This window comes from Acinonyx jubatus, chromosome A2, assembly GCF_027475565.1.
Source record: "Acinonyx jubatus isolate Ajub_Pintada_27869175 chromosome A2, VMU_Ajub_asm_v1.0, whole genome shotgun sequence".
In the NCBI taxonomy this organism is placed as follows: Eukaryota; Metazoa; Chordata; class Mammalia; order Carnivora; family Felidae; genus Acinonyx; species Acinonyx jubatus.
In genome coordinates this window covers 15978905-15993291 of record NC_069383.1, presented here as the reverse complement: position 1 = coordinate 15993291, position 14387 = coordinate 15978905, and the positions used below count along the sequence as shown (strand labels likewise).

At 38.6% G+C, this 14387-nt stretch overlaps 1 protein-coding gene across 1 annotated transcript in view; it reads left to right on the top strand.

Annotated features, from left to right (window-relative positions):
* Window positions 1–14387, top strand: part of AKR1D1 (aldo-keto reductase family 1 member D1) — a 41986-nt gene that overhangs the window by 13942 nt on the left and 13657 nt on the right. The window contains exons 3-5 of the mRNA XM_015067042.3: window positions 497–613; window positions 6289–6366; window positions 11149–11271. Of these exons, the coding sequence (XP_014922528.1) occupies window positions 497–613; window positions 6289–6366; window positions 11149–11271 (318 nt within the window). The remainder of the gene's footprint in view (window positions 1–496; window positions 614–6288; window positions 6367–11148; window positions 11272–14387) is intronic.

Genomic DNA, 14387 nt, shown 5'->3' with positions numbered 1-14387 from the left:
ATTAATTATTAATAAAAGTTTCACCAGCATCCACACCGTCTGTCACAATGTGAAAGATCCAGGGAAGTCACTCTCGCAATCCTATCTCTTGCTCAGCTAAAGCACACCTTTTATGAGAGTGTCATGAAAATAAAGCACTTAGCCCAAACAGCTAGTCAGATACATGTTCCGTTTCTACACATTGAGGAAAAGTGACAGTGCTGAGGGTCAATTCAGAAGTTAGCAGGGAGCAGGACAAGACTTTGTCACCAAACTATGTCCTCTGTGGTTCAGATGGATCTTCAAGTCTCTGGTACTCTATCTGGATAGAGTATACTCCAGGCGTCAAGAGTTATATGAACTCCTCCTCTACCCAGATGACACCTCAGCATAAACGTATTTTTATAAAATGAAATAAGTAAATAACGTATAGGAGTGCTTTGGATAAAGGGCTGCGTTACTGTAAAAAAAAAAAAAGTGTGGATGTTAGCTAACTATCACCTTTTTATTCTTTCAGCTGTGGGCTACAAGGCATGACCCCGAGATGGTCCGTCCAACCCTGGAGAAGACGCTTAACGTCCTCCAGCTAGATTATGTGGATCTTTACATCATTGAAATACCCATGGCTTTAAAGGTGAGTTCAGATGCCTAAAGATTAGTTCTCTGCCCTTTGGCAGCGATGAGCCAGCAGCTGTTCACATGAAGCCTCTTCTTTACTTAGCACCACAGAGTGTCAAGGTGTTTTGTTACTGCACGTCAGACAGTACTGACCAACCCAAACAAATGCTCACAAAGATTTTGTGTAACAGACTCAGGCCTGGATCCCGAGTCTCTTGATTCATAGTCTAATGCACTTGCTATTATATCTTGTCTTCACAGCTATAGTTAAAACTCTCTCCATCAAACTGACCTGTGGTCCCCTCACCGTACTCCACCTGTAGTCACCTGGCATTCAGACACACCCTTCTTACTGTTCACACAGTCATGAAAATGGCCCTGCATAACATAATGCAAAATAATATCTGTAGCTGAAAACTTACCCTCCACCCCCTCCACAAAAAAATAACCTAAAGAATAGTCAGGTTTTTGGAGCCAGAGCCAAGGTCGGGGTACCTATGTGGTATCTATTCCTTTATTTCAAATTCACTCCTTCTTTGAACTTTCTCCACCTGTGGACTTGTTCATGTAACCAACAACAACACACTGTATACGCACTGCTAAAGAGCAATCACTGCTTTAAAATTTCATTGAGGGCAGGGGAGCCTGAAAAACAAAATTGGCCATTTGTCCCCAAGGTAAATCAGATCCTGTTGTTCATCAGGAAGAACAAAGACTCTGCTATTACAGTGGCCAGAATTCCTTTATGCAGCCAACCTGGAAACACTTTGTTCTGTTTCCTATTCTGTTCTCGGGAAACACTTTGCTTGTTGGTTCTCCTCTGTGGTCACATCCAAGATGGACTTTGGAGAGGATTACCCTTTTGCATCATGCTTCATATTGATGCAGGTTTGGAGGCTTCACAATGGCCTTGGTAATCACAGGCTTTTATTGGTCAGGTTGAGAGTTCACAGACAAGACAATATCCCTTAAAAGGTTGATAGGCTTTCAGTAAATTCACATTCAGTCCAGTATGAATGAACAATTAAAACTAGAAATCTTTTAGGATCACATTTCTTATTATCTAATTTGTGGTCTATGGTTTCTGTCTCTTTGTAAAGAACTTCCTGATTTTACTCATCAGCCCCATCTTCAGCTTACTGACCTCCATCTCGTTTGGAAATATATAAAATAGGCAGGCACAGGGGCGCCTGGGTGGCTCAGTCAGTTAAGTGTCCGACTTTGGCTCAGGTCATGATCTCACCGTTTGTGGGTTCGAGCCCCGCGGGCTCTGTGCTGACAGCTCAGAGCCTGGAACCTGCTTCAGATTCTATGTCTCATTCTCTCTCTGCCCCTCCTTTGCTTGTGCTCTGTCTCTCTCTGTCTCTCAAAAATAAATAAATATTAAAATAGGCAGGCACAGCTAATGTGTTCCTTTCACCCAATCTGCATCTCATTGGATGGTGCACCTTTGTCCAGTAGGGCATCTGTGATCTTGCCTTCAGAGGGACACTGAGAACCAGAATTCTCCCAAAGTCCAATATTACTTACCTCTAGGATTCTTACCTTCTTGCCTTGTTTGGCACTAACTTTTCTATCTCCAGAAGGCTCAGATCTCAACTTCTGTCATCTCAGGTGACATCCAGAAGCAGAAAGTACTAATTTTAGCAAAATATCATCTTACCTCTCATCTTACAAGCCCAGTAGCAACAAACACATCTTTCTTCAAGAACTACCTGAAGCTTGCAAAAATGGCCAATAAATTCTAATATCCAGTGTCTTTCTACTAAGTCCCCTAAAGCTCCAGCCTTAGTAGGCCCATTTGTCTGAAACTCAAGCACAACAAGGCAACAATTTAACAGATTCCATGCTATTGCAGAGCAAGGATTTCCAATTCTTGGCTGAAGGTGGGAGACTTCTCAGTGTCCACAATTCCATATTGACCTAGCCAATTTCACATTTATGGCCCATTACTTGCCATACCGCAACATCTTTGTATTAGTCAGAGCTCCTGTTATAAATGGCAGAAATCCAACTCAAATTGGTGTTAGCTAAAAAGGGAGCTAAAAATTCCAAGGGATACCTAGTTCAGGCACAGCTGGTTCCAGAAGTTCAAACTATGTATATGGCTCTGTCTCTATGTTTTAGTTGGCTTCACTCTCAAAAATCCCTCTCTATGTGATGATAGAATGACCATTGACATACCAAGCCTACATCGCCAACACAACTGGAGAATTCAGAGAAAGAGAAACCACACATTAAACCTCATGGAGAAATACTGAGTGGCCTTGCTTGGGCCATTTACCCATTACTGACTAATCTTTGATCTAAGGGCCAAATGAGTGACTGATTGACATCTATGGTTAAGAATGAGAGCTGCGTCAGCCCACCCAAACAATATGGAATGAACTCCTCCAGAGAAGATAGCATAGGTATGGGGAAATAACAGATTTCTACTGAACTCATTAATTAGAGGTCACTTAGCATAGTGGTAAGGAGCATGGGCTGCCGAGTTTGAATCTCAGCTGTGTGACATACAAGGCAGATGACTTGGTCAAGTTATTACCTGATCTCTTTCCACATCACCTATTCATGGTATAGTGGAAATGTCTGTATGGACTTTGGAGTCACACAGAAGAGGGATTGACTCTCAGCTTTATTACTTACTAGTAGTAGTCACTTTGATCTTTATCTTTTTCTTTCTTTCTTTCTTTCTTTCTTTCTTTCTTTCTTTCTTCTTTCTTTCTAAACTTCAATTTCATTATCAGTAAAATGGTGACAATAGTAACTCCACAAGTGTTGTGAGGAGTCATTAAAATTATATGTGTGAAATTACTGGCACAATGTCTGACATTTTCTTGATAATAAATGAAAGATAATATTCTGAAATGTTCGTGTGGAAAAGAAACTTAGTTATAAGATATCCCAATAACCTCATTTCACAGAAAAGAAAGTCGAGGCCCCAAACAAGGAACTAACAAACTCAGGTTTAAAGCCCATTAGAGAGAAAAAAAAGATAATGATAAAGAAAATAAAGGCCATTAGAACAGGGAGCAGATGGTCAGTCCCCTGATGCCAACTTCATACTTGTTCCCCTACGTGACACTGCTCCTGCCTTGTCCTCGCAAACCTAACAATCCCAACACCCTGTGGACTACGGTGATTTTTTTAAATTCCAGGCTCTTGGAAGTTATAACCTCAGCCCTCATCCTCACACGACTAACTTTACTCTTGTTCAAATGGCAGACTTCTAAGCTAAGTCTTAAATATTTGGAAAGAGCCTGTATCTAAAAGTGAGAAAATGAAATTTACTTCTCTCTGGCTGACCAATGATTTATAAAATCTTTTTGGCAAAGTAAATAGAGAATTTATATTCCTATTCTAGATGGGATCAAGGCTCAAAGATACAGAGAGAAGGTAAAACTTTTTAACAGTTAGAAATGACACAGTATAATGACATTACCTCCTAAATGAAACTATAATTGAGAAACGAATCTTTTTTTTTTGAGAAATCAATCTTTGAAACCAAAATATCACATGATTTTTCAATCTCATCATTTTTTAACAAGAAATCTTTCTTGCTAAAATATTTTAGCACGATGTTATTTTTTTAAATGTCAAATTAACAACAACACAATACAAAAACTCATGATAAGATGTTTTAAAAAGATGAATGAAGTTACTGCTGAATTGGAATGAGAGTCAATAGCACAGGTTTTTAGAGGGTTGAATTATTTTTCCAGTAATGCCTTACAGTAAGGAGGAGTAGAGGACAAAGACAAAGGGTTTATCTGGATGAATGGATTAGTAAGGTAGACACAGTAGGAGCTTCAGGGAGGCATCATAGAAATATTTATCATGGGTGCAGGCTTGATAAAGGCTTAATTAAAACCTGGGGAAGTAAATATTATTTAACAGAGTTTGTAATGGAGGCATAAAGCCATTTCAGAACAGAAGTAAAATTAGGAAATGCAAAAGGCTCTAAGAAATAGACAGAGAGAGAGAGAGAAAAAAGAAATAGAAAGAGAGACTGAAATGAAAATGTGGGTCATCAGTGTTGAAAAAGTCAAAGAGCTTAGAAATCAGAGATAGAAAGGGTCATTAACATGAGTGATTATGGGGCATCAAGGAGAAAGGAGCCCTTTTCCTATTCTCAGTGAGACAGGAGGAACTGAGAAGACATGGTCTTCACTACAGAGGACAAATGGAGAAAATGTTATTGCCAGGGGGAGGTTTCATTCAGGTGAGCTAACAGAAGGAAAAATTTTTTAAATATTTAAGAATATAATGGATTTTGTCCAATTGTTTGGTTTTCAACAAAAGAATTCCTATTAGCAAGGTCTACAGACTTCCATGCTGTCATCCAAATCCAAAAGACACTTTGTCCCCATATTATTTGATCACTTTCAACACAGGTGACTACTACCTTTTTCTTTAAACATTTTCAGCTCATGGCTTTATATTACCCTCTTAAGATGCTTTGATAGCTTCTTCTCTGCCAACCTCCAAATGTCATTATGCCCAGTACTCTATCCTTAATATTGTCTTACTGAGCCACATTTTCTTTAAAGGTGATCAGTCGCGTGGATTAAATACCACTTTATATACTGAGGACTGCCAAATTAGTCTGCAGCCAACTTCTGTTTAATTGCCTCCTCAAATATCCACTCAAATCTAATTGACATTTCAAACACAAAATATCCACAACAAAACCCTTGATTGCTAGCTTAACCTCAGGATATGATCACCACCAGCCAGCCAAGGAGCCTAGAAATCATCTTTTATTTCTCTCAATCCCACTTCCAAGCCCACAACAGATGTGTCCCATTTTTAGATGTCGTGAAAAAGAAGAAATCTGAAAAACAATGGTCTTTGTTGGGAAGGGATCACCCCAAAACTGGGTTTGATACTGAGATAATTTGTGAGGTAGAAAACAGATGCTAAACTCCTGGAGGTCCCAGAAAGGAAAGAAGAGAACCACTGGGCAGGTTATTCAGAACTGAGAAGTAACATGCTGAGTTTTCCCTTACTCTTAGGAGGCATTCCATCCATTAGCTACACTTTTCTTAGATAAAGAATTTCTTCTCACCCTTAATGATGACCTTTGGCTTCTTATCGGAGTAAGAAATTTGGTGTTCTCAACTTTGGCAAGGGTTAAGGTTAGGTCAAAACAGTAAGCCTGAAAGTCCTAATTCTCAGCTTCTTCTACTCCTTATTTATGAGTAATTTTGTTATTAAGAGAGATTTTCATGGGGCGCCTGGGTGGCTCAGTTGGTTAAGTGTCCAACTTCAGCTCAGGTCATGATCTCACAGTTCATGGGTTTGAGCCCTGTATCTGGCTCTCTGCTATCAGCATAGAGCCTGTTTCAGATCCTCTGTCCCCTTCTCTCTCTGCCCCTCCCCCATTCATGCACATGCACCTGCTCTTTCACTCAAAAATAAAAACATCTAAAAAAAAAGACAGGCAAAAATTCATGGTTTAAGAACAATAATAATCTGTCAATAAATAAAGGAAAAATGAATACCAGGGCGAGATAATGAGACTAATGGGTCATATTTATAATATATAAGTATAAAAATAATTAGAATTGAATTTCTTTCCCAAGGCCAGGGTATTCCTGGAATTCCTCAAATTCCATGGAATTCCTCAAATTCCATAATTTTAATTCCCAGATATAAGTAAAATAAGTTATGCTTGTTCTTTTTCTGTAGCCTGGAGATGATTTCTATCCTAAAGATGAGAATGGCAAATGGTTATATCACAAGTCAAATCTGTGTGCCACTTGGGAGGTAAGTTCAAATGGGCCTCTTATCTCAAAATACTACATTTTTAAACTGTGATCTGACTATTCCTGTTCAGTTTATGGAGAGATACAGCCTTTGCTTCCAATGGAAAGTAAAAGAACAGGCATTTTGGGGGCCCCTGGGTGGCTCAGTTGGTTAAGTGTCTGACTTTAGCTCAGGTCATGATCTCACAGTTCGTGAGTTTGAGACCAACATCGGGCGTGGTGCCTGGAGCCTGCTTCAGATTCTGTGTGTGTGTGTCTCTCTCTGTCTCTGCCCCTCCCCCACTCATTCTCTGTCTCTCAAACATAAAAACATTGAAAAAAAATTAAAAGCCAGGCATTTTAACCATAAGCAAAGATATGTGCACTGAAAAATTCTTGATTTTGTTTTGATGGAAAAGAAGAATGCCATAGAAGGAAGAGAGAAGTGTAGAAGGAAAAAGAAAGTAAAGGAAATAAGTTCTAATTTGACTGTAAATGAAAATGTACACATGAGATAAATTCACAAGTTTTTTAAGTTTCTCAAATTGAATTTATAAAAATCAGTAATATGATGTTTAAAAGAAACAAAGTTAAAATGATACATGAAAAACTGAAAAATAATTCTGGTTCCATTTCTCAGCAAGCTGTTGGCTCCTTCCGCAAGATCATGAGAGTAGGAAAACTAGGGGAAAGTAATTAGAAAATCAGTATGGATTCTTGCTGGGGGGGGGGGGGGGCGGGAAATGCCGCTATTTTGAACTGGTTTGTTTATGAGGTAATATGGCAGCTTTTACCTAGAGTAGAAGGCAGCCCAACAAACACTAGTAGGATTACATAGCAGAGGACCTTAGAGTTCTTTTTGTTCTCTCTTCTCTCCTGCTATAGCCTTAGGACAAATATTGTCTGCTCCATATGTGCAGAAACTTAAGATTCATGTTCAGGTGTCTTCAGGACAATCAAATCAGAGTAGTACTGCACTTGTGAGAAGCTGAGAAAAACATAAGTTAGTATCTGACCCCTGGTAGTTGTCTCCCTGGCTGTCCCATTCCAAACCCCAAAGGCTGAGAAATTACACTCTAACCAGTATCTCTTTCCAATAGATTTCCCCCCATAGGTAAGAGCTGAAGATCTGAATTGTGGAGTTGTTCTGAGGAGTGAGGAAGCATTGATTGGGTTTTCTGGTGTCTGGGGCTCTCCACCCAGGAGACCATATACTCTTTCCTGAACTTACTGTAGATGACTAGTTTTAGAGACTGGTATTCCCCTTCAAGGGACTGCCTAATAGCGTAGCCAGTATTCCCAGGAAAAAATGTGTTCACAGCCCCAAATTACAAGGCATTTATTTCACAAAAAGCAACAGATCTCAGTTAGAAATCCCAACATACACAGAGAAAAGGACCAAGAACTTTAAATTAGCCAAATTATATATATATATATATATATATATATGTGTGTGTGTGTGTGTGTGTGTGTGTGTGTATGTGTGTGTGTGTGTATTCATTCAAGGAGATAGGAAAATATGTTAGCAATATGAAACAAGAACAAGAATACATTTAAAAAAAACAAGCAAATATAATAATTAGAAAACTCAAAAAATAATGCAATTGATGGGATGAAAATAGAATGGGTATAGACAGAGAAAAAAACATGATCAGATTGAATTATCAGAATAAGGAAATCCCCAACATGAAGAAGAAAAGGACAAGAAAAATTTTTAAATATGAAAGAAAAGATAAGAGGTATAAAGGATACAATTTGAATTTCCACACAATAGGAGTCTCAGAAAAATAAAGAAAGAAGAAAAAAAAAGAGGTAATATTTGAAGAAATAAAAAGAGATAAAGGGCGTGGATTACTGAAGAGAAAAAGAGAAGATACATTACAGTGAAATTTCAGAATATCAAATATTAAGAGAAAATGTTCAAATCTCCAGACTATAGCAAACAAGCCAATAAAGAAAAGAAAATTGGAACAAAAAAATAAATTGAGGCAAAGACAGGGAAAGAAGAGGGAAAATGAACGGATGGGAAAAAGTAGAAAGCAAAGAGCAAGATGGGAGATTTAAACTCAGTTGTATTAATAATCACAATCTACGTAAATAGTCCAAACAACTCAGTTACAAGGTAGAGGTTGTCAGAATGGATAAAAAGCAAAACTCCAGTACATATTATATATAAGAAACCCATTTTATTTATCTTTTGAGACAGAAAGAGAGGGGGCAGTGAGGGAGAGAGGCAGAGGAAGAGAGAGATCATCCTAAGCAGGCACCAGGCTGAGCACAGAATCCAAAGGGGTGCTGGATCCCATGACTATGAGATCATGACCTGAGTCAAAATCAAGAGTCAGATACCTAACTGACTGAGCCACCCAGGCACCCATAAGAAACCCATTTTAAATGAAAAGACACAAATAGGTTGGAAATAAAAGGTTAAGAAAAAAAATGAAAAGGGTAGAAAAAGACATACTCAGCTGATGGTAATCAAAAGAAAGCTAGAGTAGTTATTTTATTTAAAAAAAATTTTTTTTAACGTTTATTTATTTTTGAGACAGAGAGAGACAGAGCATGAACAGGGGAGGGTCAGAGAGAGAGGGAGACACAAAATCTGAAACAGGCTCCAGGCTCTGAGCTGTCAGCACAGAGCCCGACGCGGGGCTCGAACTCACGGACCGTGAGATCATGACCTGAGCCGAAGTCGGACGCTCAACCGACCGAGCCACCCAGGCGCCCCTAGAGTAGTTATTTTAATATCAACAAAGATTACAGAGCAAAAATTATTACCAGGGATAAAGAAGTTTGTTTAATAGGGCGCGTGGGTGGCTCAGTTGGTTAAGCGCCTGACTTCAGCTCACAAAGAAGGTCATGATCGCACGGTTCGTGGGTTTGAGCCCTGCGTTGGGCTCTGTGCTAACAGCTCAGAACCTGAAACTTGCTTCAGATTCTGTGTCTCTATCCCTCTCTGCCCCTCCCCCACTCCCTCTGTGTCTCTCTCTCTCTGTCAAGAATAAATAAACATTTAAAAAATTTTGTTTTATAATAATGAAAGGATCAATCCTAAACATCTATGCACCTAATAACAGAACTCCAAAATACATGAATTAAGAGAACTGAAAAGAGAAAGAGAATAATCTACAATTACAGTCAACGATTTCAAAACCTCTCTCTCAATAATTGAGATAGTAAGTACACAGAAAATCTATAGATTAGAGGAGATTTAAATATTATCAACCAGCTTAACCTAATTGACAATTATAAAGTACTTCACCATAATATAACAAAATGCTATTTTTCAAGTGCACATGGAACATTTAGCAAAATAGTCCATTGTCTGAGACATAAAACAAATCTCAATACATTTAATAATATTCTTTATGCAAAGTAGGCTGTCTGATAAAATCGGAATTAAATTTGAAGTCAATAACAAAAATTTATCTGAAAACTCATCAAATATTTTGAAACTAAGAAGCATACATGTAAATAATCTGTAGGACAAAAAATAAAATCTGTATCAATATATGTATGTTAGCAATGTTCAAGTGGAAATTAAGTTTTTAAAAATTTAATTATGAAGTATTTAATAATTAAGTGAATATAAAAATATTAAGTATTTAGAGATAAATTTAACAAAATCAGTGCAAGGCTTACATAGTAAAAACTACAATGCATTACTGAGCAGCTTTTTTATAAGTCATCTCTATACCCAATGTGGGGCTTGAACTCACAACCTCAAGATCATGAGTCACATGCTCTACCAACTGAGACAGCCAGGCCCACTACTGAGAGAAATGTTTAATATTTTAAATAAGTTGAGAGATATATCATGTTCTTTGATAGAAGGACTGACCATAAGGATGCCTGAGTGGCACAGTTGGCTGAGCATCTGACTTTGGCTCAGGTCATGATCTCACAGTTAGTGAGTTCAAGCCCTGCATCAGGCTCTCTGCTCTCTCTGCTGTCAGCACAGAGCCGGCTTTGGATCCTCTATTCCCCTTTTCTCTGTGGCCCTCCCTGACTCATGCTCTCTCTCAAAAATAAACATTTTTTAAAAAGATAAAAAAAAGATTGACTATATTAAGATGTTAATTTTCCCCAAACTGGTCGATAGATTCAATGCAATCCCAGTCAAAATCCCAAAAGAAATGGAAAAGCTGTTTCCAAAATTTATAGGAAATGGCAAATAGCATAATGATAAAAGATTCATTTACCAAGAAGATATACCAGTTTTAAACACATATGTACCATTTAAAATATCTTCAAAATATATAAAGCAAAGGTTGATAAACTATAAGAAGACATTGATAAATTCTTCTGATACGGTGGGAGATTTCTAACATATTCCTTTAAGTTATTGAGAAGCCAGGAAAAACTAGACCTAATTTTATATAAGGTGTGTGTATGTGTCTGTGTGTGTGTCTATATATACATATACGTATGAGACAGAGACACACACAGAGCAAGAGGAGAAAAAGATATATATATATAATAATAGGAGAATATACATTTTCACACATACCAGACATTTATAAAAATGGATCAGGTCCCAAGCCACAAAGCAAACCTCAACAGCTTTCAAGAAATAAGATCATTCTTAATGCACTGGTATACCTTGTGAAAATGCAAGGGGGAAGATATGGTGTACAATATTTCCCAAACAATTCCTGTCTGTCTGTCCCACTTTTTTTTTTTCTTCACACACGCCTGTTACCATACCCAGGGACTTTCATTCTTAAAGAATTCATAGTCACCCTCATAGACATCTCGTTTGTTTTGAGGCTTTTTTGTTGAACCATTGGCCTTTATTCAACAGGCTTTGGAAGCTTGCAAAGATGCTGGCTTGGTGAAATCCCTTGGAGTATCCAATTTTAACCGCAGGCAGCTGGAACTGATCTTGAACAAACCAGGACTCAAACATAAGCCAGTCAGCAACCAGGTATAGTTTGACAGGGTTCGTGGGAGGTGAGGAATTGGGGTGTGTGTGAGGGGTAGAGGGAGATTCCAATGTTTACTTAACAGCAAGAACCCTGATCTAGGAGTCAGAAATCTTGTGATCACTCTAAATATATCTCATCAGAGGACCCTGAGCAAATCTTTTGACTTCTCTCACTATGTGTCTCTTATGAAAAGATTTTAAAGTTCAAATCCAGGCAAAGGTAACCCAAACGATTTTTTGAAGAAAAATAATAAGGGCGAGCTAGATCTGCCAGATATCAATGTATACAGAGTATTTAAAATAATGTAAGATTTGTACAGAACCAACATACAAATGAGTAGAAAATAAGAAATAAACAAGCCCCAACTGTAATAAAAACATAATGTAAAAAAAAAAAAAAGAAAAACGTAATGCAAACTAATGGCTAAGGGATGAATTTGTCAGTAAATAGTGTGGGGGGAAGGGCTAGTTCTGTAGAAACAAATCTAGATCTTTGCCTCATGTCATACTCCCAGTATCTCTTTGATCAGCTGTTAAAGAAGAAAGAGGAAGTCATTTGTGAATACTACAAAACATTTTTAGTTTTCTGGAGCTATATATAGAAAATGTAGCCATGAGAAAATTATAAAAGAAACTGACACATTGAACAGTATAAAATGTTAAACTCTAAAAATATTAGGAAAAAAAGATCAAACAAAAATGGATAATTCCATTTTTAAATGTAATAGAAAAGGGGAATCATATCCCTAATTCCTACCCCTCACCAGCGCATCTTCCTGCACCCTCAAAAAAAAGCATTTTGTTATAAAGTGTGAAATGGGGAGCCTGGGTGGCTCAGGCGGTTGAGTATCTGACTTCGGCTCAGGTCATGATCTCACCGTTTGTGAGTTCGAGCCCCCCATAGGCTTGCAGCTTTGGATTCTCTCTCAAAAATAAAACATTTAAAAAACAATGAAAAAGAAAAGAGGCACTAGGGACAGTAGGAACCTCTGTTATTTAAAAAATTAGATAACTAAAAGGCTGAAATGACACACACATTTCTTCTTACAAATATATAAAGAAAGATGGCGATTTTTGACCTCAGAATGAAAAATGAGGAATTTGACAGTGTGTCTCCTCATGACAAAGAGCATGTTGGAAGATCATAGCCGATTCATGTGTTTCATGGTGTCTGAAGGCAGAGTATATCAACCCTATAGAGATAGCACAGATCAAAGTGCAGGTCTACTGGCCGGCCAGCCATTACCCTATGCATTGAGAAGGACCACCTCTACTCCAGAGACACAAAAAAGAGCAGCTTTCCGTTCAAGATCACGATGAGCATACTGTGGGCCTCATACGGAGCGGACACATTTTATCTATGAGGGATACATACCTGGAGACCTTGCATAAGTCAAAATTCACATATTTAAAAATTAACTTTCCCATTAGAATAAATTTAAAGTATAATTTGCAGATTTGTCTATTTTTCCGTGGACTTTATGAACAAAGTCACGTAGAATATGACCTTGCTCTCTACTAATTCTCAGAATCTGAGCATTCCAAACTTCCCTAGTACTGTCCAAGATGTCTGTGTTGACACAAAGACATGTGTCTCCCAGGCTCCATCCCTGGCTTAGTCTCTCCGAAAGTCTTCCTGGTGGGCAATTTGTCATGCAGTGTTTTCCCAGCCTAATTCAAAGGAGACCTTTGAATTAGACCTTAGCTCAGGTCTTTTAATTTTTATACACCCAATTCTAACAAATGAAGGAGGGGGAGGGGGAGAAAGGAAACATCTCCAAATTCTTCATTTTTTTCCTAACCCTACTCACTATGCCTAAGTCACAGACATCTGACTTAGGAAGCAATAAATATTTTTTGAGTGATTTAATTAATGAAAGGAAAATTAAACATAGTTTTTTTACAGAAAGACAGAGGATGAGGTTAACATCTTCCTTCACAGCTTCTGTCCAGCTTAACTTCACCTTGTGAGATTTTGCTATCTCAAGTCCCACGCTACCAAATAGTGTTGAAAAAAAAGCCCTAGACATGTCAAGACACTGAGAAGTGACATCAGTTTTACATAGTCAACAAGAAAAAGTAAAGACCGCATCTCCAGTGGCCCGTCCACAAAGGGCCATAACCAGTCCCTGGCAAAGAAGGAAGCAAGTGTGCTTAGTCATCCTTCTCCTTAGAAATGACGAAGTTCCAGGGCAACGCTGGCATCAAGGCCCTGTGACATCAGACACCGTCACTGCCCTTCACCTTAAACTCGGCCTCCGGTGCCAGCAGACCCAACAAGGATCATCTGCTGGCCTCAAATGACCCCACCAAGCTGCAGTGCTGATGGAGCCCTTCTGTAAAGTCTACAGGACCAGTAATTCTTTCTAAGATTCTGGCTTGGTCCTGTCTGTCTGTATAGGTACCATTTCCATTCATTCAACAGCCATTGAGCACTGGCCTTATGCCATGCACTTTGCTAGGTTCCAGGCATGCATAAGTGACCAAAGACAGATACAGCCCTTCCTCTCGGGGCACTAGCTGTCTAGTGTGGAACAGACATCAAACAATCACAGAAGTTATTGATAGTTAGAAACTGAGATAAGTGCTCTGAAAAAAAAAGGAATATGGTTCTCTGTGTTCGTATGCACATGGATCTTAAGAGCTTATCCACTCCCACCCCCACATTTCCCTCACTGGGTGTCCCGTTAGTGATACGCCCCAGGATTTTTACCTAAGAACTGTCTATGCAGGGGTGCTTGGGTGGCTCAATCAGTTAAGCATCCAACTTCAGCTCAAGTCATGATCTCGCGGTTCGTGTGTTCGAGCCCCACGTCGGGCTCTGTGCTGACAGCTTAGAGCCTGGAGCCTGCTTCGGATTCCCTCTCTCTGCCCCTCACCGACTTGCACTCTCTCTCTGTCTCTGTCTCTCTGTCTCTCTCTCTCAAAAATAAACATTGAAAATTTTTAAAAAAAGAACTGCTTATGCAAACATTAAATTAGGCTATGTGATGTTATTTGAGTGTATATATTAACTCTCAAGTTTTTGTTGAGTAGATGTTTCTCGGATGTTACTTAGTGCAACTCTGTATCATCCCAAATTGCCGTTCACAGATTCAGTTCAGTCATAGACTCAA